This window comes from Propithecus coquereli, unplaced genomic scaffold (assembly GCF_000956105.1).
Source record: "Propithecus coquereli isolate 6110/MARCELLA unplaced genomic scaffold, Pcoq_1.0 Scaffold3, whole genome shotgun sequence".
NCBI classification, from domain to species: Eukaryota; Metazoa; Chordata; class Mammalia; order Primates; family Indriidae; genus Propithecus; species Propithecus coquereli.
In genome coordinates, this window is record NW_012148618.1 from 21,108,162 (window position 1) to 21,112,326 (window position 4,165).

General features: G+C 39.5%; 1 protein-coding gene and 1 pseudogene across 1 annotated transcript in view; both read right to left on the reverse strand.

The window, feature by feature from the left end:
* Positions 1-4,165, reverse strand: part of USP50 (ubiquitin specific peptidase 50) — an 85,615-nt gene that overhangs the window by 29,398 nt on the left and 52,052 nt on the right. The window contains exons 6-7 of the mRNA XM_012649154.1: positions 1,856-2,288; positions 716-802 (exon numbers count right to left, since the gene is read on the reverse strand). Coding sequence (XP_012504608.1) covers positions 716-802; positions 1,856-2,288 — 520 coding nt within the window. The remainder of the gene's footprint in view (positions 1-715; positions 803-1,855; positions 2,289-4,165) is intronic.
* Positions 374-2,116, reverse strand: LOC105814486 (annotated as a pseudogene).

Here is a 4,165-nt window from a genome sequence, read left to right on the forward strand (position 1 = left end):
TGCAAATGAGCGAATGAATACACTGAACAAACACACAGAAAAAAACAATTCACAGAATAAATCCTGCATTTCCCACATTCATAGGGAAAAAAAAATCTTTAAAAAAAAAAAAAAGTATTAATTACCGTTTGTTCTTGTGTGGGTTGAAAAGTCCAGGACTCTGAGCAGGCACAGCCTTGCAAACAGGGTTGCAAGCAGCCTCTGCACCCCAAGTCAGGACTAGGGTGCAGTGAGAGGCTTTCATGTGCTTGACAGCTCAGTACCTGTGAGAAAACAGAAGTGATGCAGGGACTTTTTAACACATAATGCATGAGGTATATGGAAACATCCATGAAAGAACCACCAGCAGCTAGAGGGACCTGGCAGGGCATTCTCACAGCAACTGCTGATGAAGGATTTCCCACACCATCTTCTTCCAGAAGAGAGGCATCTGGTGCTCAGTAAATGTGATACGTTTGTCCCTAGAGATATAATCTGCATATTTACAAGTAAACATTCCACAATCGCTCCCATTCAACTGTTGAGGAATCTCATGAGGCTTCATGCTGTAGTGGGTCCACTCTAAAAGATTCAGATCAATATTTCTTTTGGTCTTACTTTCATCTTGTAAATGCTAAAGGAGAATCTCACAGATCCTGTGGCCCTTTTGTCCCATAGAATCCAGATATTTAAGACACTTTTTTCTTAGGTCTATAACCACCAGGCTCCAACGTACCTTCCGATGAATAGGCACCAGAATAAGTTCTTGTTCAAAGAGATTTACCCCTTTGGTCCATCTTTTCACTGCTTGGTAACCCCCAGACTTTAATTTAGGATAGAAGAAAGTACTGAATGCATGAAGTGCTGGATAGCCTTGCTTTTTATTTCTTTCCACCAGAAGATTTATGTAAAACTTAATGACTTCATCATTGAGCCAATGATAGTTCTTTAATGTCTGGATATCTCCTCAGGTAACTCGCAATTTGAAAGCACTACTTAGGATTTCATCTTGTGGGCCATGGCCTAAGGCGTTACTGATTTCCTTTTCCATGTCCTCTGTAAGTTCAAGCAGATCATCTATTCTTCTATCCCTCTCTTTGCCTGAGCAGTTCTTTTCCTTTGTCTCAAGTATTGACATTTTCCTCCTGAGTAAGCCATTGCTTCCACCGCTCAGGCGAAGTTGGGCAGACACTTTTGATAGGTCAGGCTCCAGCTGGTGTCCCCTCCTACCTTCATTTTCAAGTCTGACTCCAAGTGCCTTCTCTGGATTAGATGTTTTCCCCTTTGAACACCTCATTTAACTTCTCATTGAATATAGAGGTCCCCTTGTTTCAACAAGTCTATATTGTTTTGGAACAAATTGAGTTGTTCTGACTCCATAATTTTGTTCTTCCCCTCAGCCTTTGGTCTTTAATGTGTCCATCTGACTTCTTTGAGAACTGTGATGACGTGAAGCTAAAGGAGGGACAGAGTTTCCATGACCACCTTCTTTAAGTCATTCCACTAACTTTCGGTACTTCTCTCTTTCCTCTTTCTGAACACCCTCCTCCATGGTGCAATGGGGACGCCCCAGGCCCTTGCCACTCTCTTCAGAAATCATCTCTGTTACAGCTTGTTCCTGAGATTTCCACGTTAAGGAACTCTCTAGATTGCCTCTGCTATGGCGACGGCCACCTAGTCTTCTTATTACAGCCTTCTGAGTTCAAAGTAAAACCAAAGGAAGGCAAGATTCTGCGTGGTTGATCTTGGGTTACTGTCACTCTGATCTTTGGATAGTCACTTATTCCATTAGGAGATTTATTACCCAGTTTCAGCATGTTGTTCCAGGATCCAGAACTTGTCAGTTCACATCACAAGATGAAGAGTTCAAAAATACCTCTCCTGAAGGGGCCACATTCCATGTTCCATCATAAGCTGAAGTTACCGCGGGCTTTGTGGTCAGCTGGAATGGGAATCCAAATAAGCTGGCAGCATTGTAGAGACTGTTTTTCACTTGGTGAATAAAGCAATCTAATCTTGGTCTTTTGGCTGGTATTTCATCAGTGTCCACAGTAGAAAACAGAGTGCTGGGACTTGTCTGCTGGTCAGCACCTTCGCTGTCCTGTGGTCCACAGTAGAGGCATGGGCCACTGCCCATCCACTGGCCAAGGAGCGGAATTATCCTTAACCCCAACCCCAACACTGCTGCAGCCATTTTCGGACCCAGGAGCTCTTCACTGGAGGGCCATGGGAGAATGCCAAGGCCATATGGAGTAACAAGGACGCTGATATTTCTGCCCTTGGCTTGGAGGATAATTTGCAAGCTTTTACTGCAGGAGGGGCACAACCTCGTTGTTTAAGCTTTTGCAGGGTATCCCAAACAGATGCCCCACTTTTCTCTACAAAACTATTTCTAAAAGCAAAATATTTTAAACAACTTAACCGCCCAGCAACAGGAGAAGTGATATTTATATAATTGATTAAAAGCAGTTAAAATGAATGTACTAAAGTTACTGTATCTATAAATTACAGAAAGATGTAAATTTTGACATCAAAATCATAAAATGCAGGGGGAGAAAAAGTGTAGTTTTTGTATATAATTAAAGGTAAGTTGTTATCAGCTTAAAATAGCCTGTTATAAATAAAAGACGTTTTAGGTAAGCCCCATGGTAACTATAGGCAAAAACATAGCATGGTTGCACAAAACATAAAAAGAAAGGATTCAAAACATACTACCACAAAAAGCTATCAAACCACAAAAGGAGACAGCAAGAGAGGAAGAAAGAAACAAAGGATCTACAAAACAAGAAAAATTACAAAATTACAATTACCTTGAGTATAAATGGATTTAATTCTCCAATCAAAACACAGAGTGGCTGAATAGATTTAAAAAAAAAAAAGACCCAAATATATGCTGTGTACAAGAGACTCGCTTTCCCTAGTAAGTGCACACAGGCCAAAATGAAGGGATGGAAAAAGATATTTCAAGTAAATGGAAACCAAAAGAGAGCAGGGGTAGCTATACTTTGACCAAACAGACCTTAAGTCAAGAACTGTAAAATCAATCAAAGAAAGTCGTTATATAATGATAAAGGGATGAATTCATCAAAAGGATATATTAAAAATATATATGTACCTAATAGCACAACACCTAAATATATAAAGCAATTATTAAATGATATGAAGGAAGAGATAGATAGCAATGCAACAGTTGTGGAGGACATGAATATTCCATCCACTTTCAAAAATGAACAGATCTAAGCAGGAAAAAAAAAAATCAATATAGAAACACTGGACTTGAATTACACTTTAGACCAAATAGATCTAACAGACATATACAGTACATTCCATCCAACAGCAACAGAATACACATTCTTCTGAAGCACACAGAGAACATTCTCCAGGACAGATCATATGTCAGAGGCCACAAAATAAGACTTTAAAAATTTTAAAGGATTGAAATCCTATCAAGTATCTTTTCTTATCACAATGTCATGAAACTAGAAATCAGTAACAGGAGAAACCATGGGAAATTCACAAAGATGTGAAAATTAAACAACATGCTCCTGAACCACCAATGGGTCAAAGAAGAAATCAAAAAGGACATCACAAAATACCTTGAGACAAACACAACATAGAAACACGGGATGCAGAAAAAGCAGTTCCAAGATGGAAATTTATAGCAATAAATGTCTACATCAGAAAAGAAAGGCATCACACTACCTGACTTCAAAATATGCTGCAAATCTATAGTAACCAAAACAGCATGGTATTGGTATAAAAACAGACACATAGACCAATGGAACAGAATAGAGAACCCAGAAATAAATACACATATTGATAGAGAATTTATTTTTGAAAAAGATGCTGAGAACCTACAGTGGGGAAAGGACACATGCGTCAATAAATGGTGCTGGGAAAACTGGATATCCATATGCAGAAGAATGAAACCAGATCCCTCTCTCTCACCATATACAAAATTCAACTCAAAATGGATGAAATACTTAAACATAAGACCCCAAACTCTAAAACTACCAGAAGAAAATACAGAGGAAACACTTCAGGACATTGGTCTGAGCAAAGATTTTATGATTAAGACTTTTTTTTTGAGACAGAGTCTTGCTCTGTTGCCCGGGCTAGAGTGCCATGGTGTCAGCCTAGCTCACAGCAACCTCAATCTCCTGGGCTCAAGCGATCCTTCTGCCTC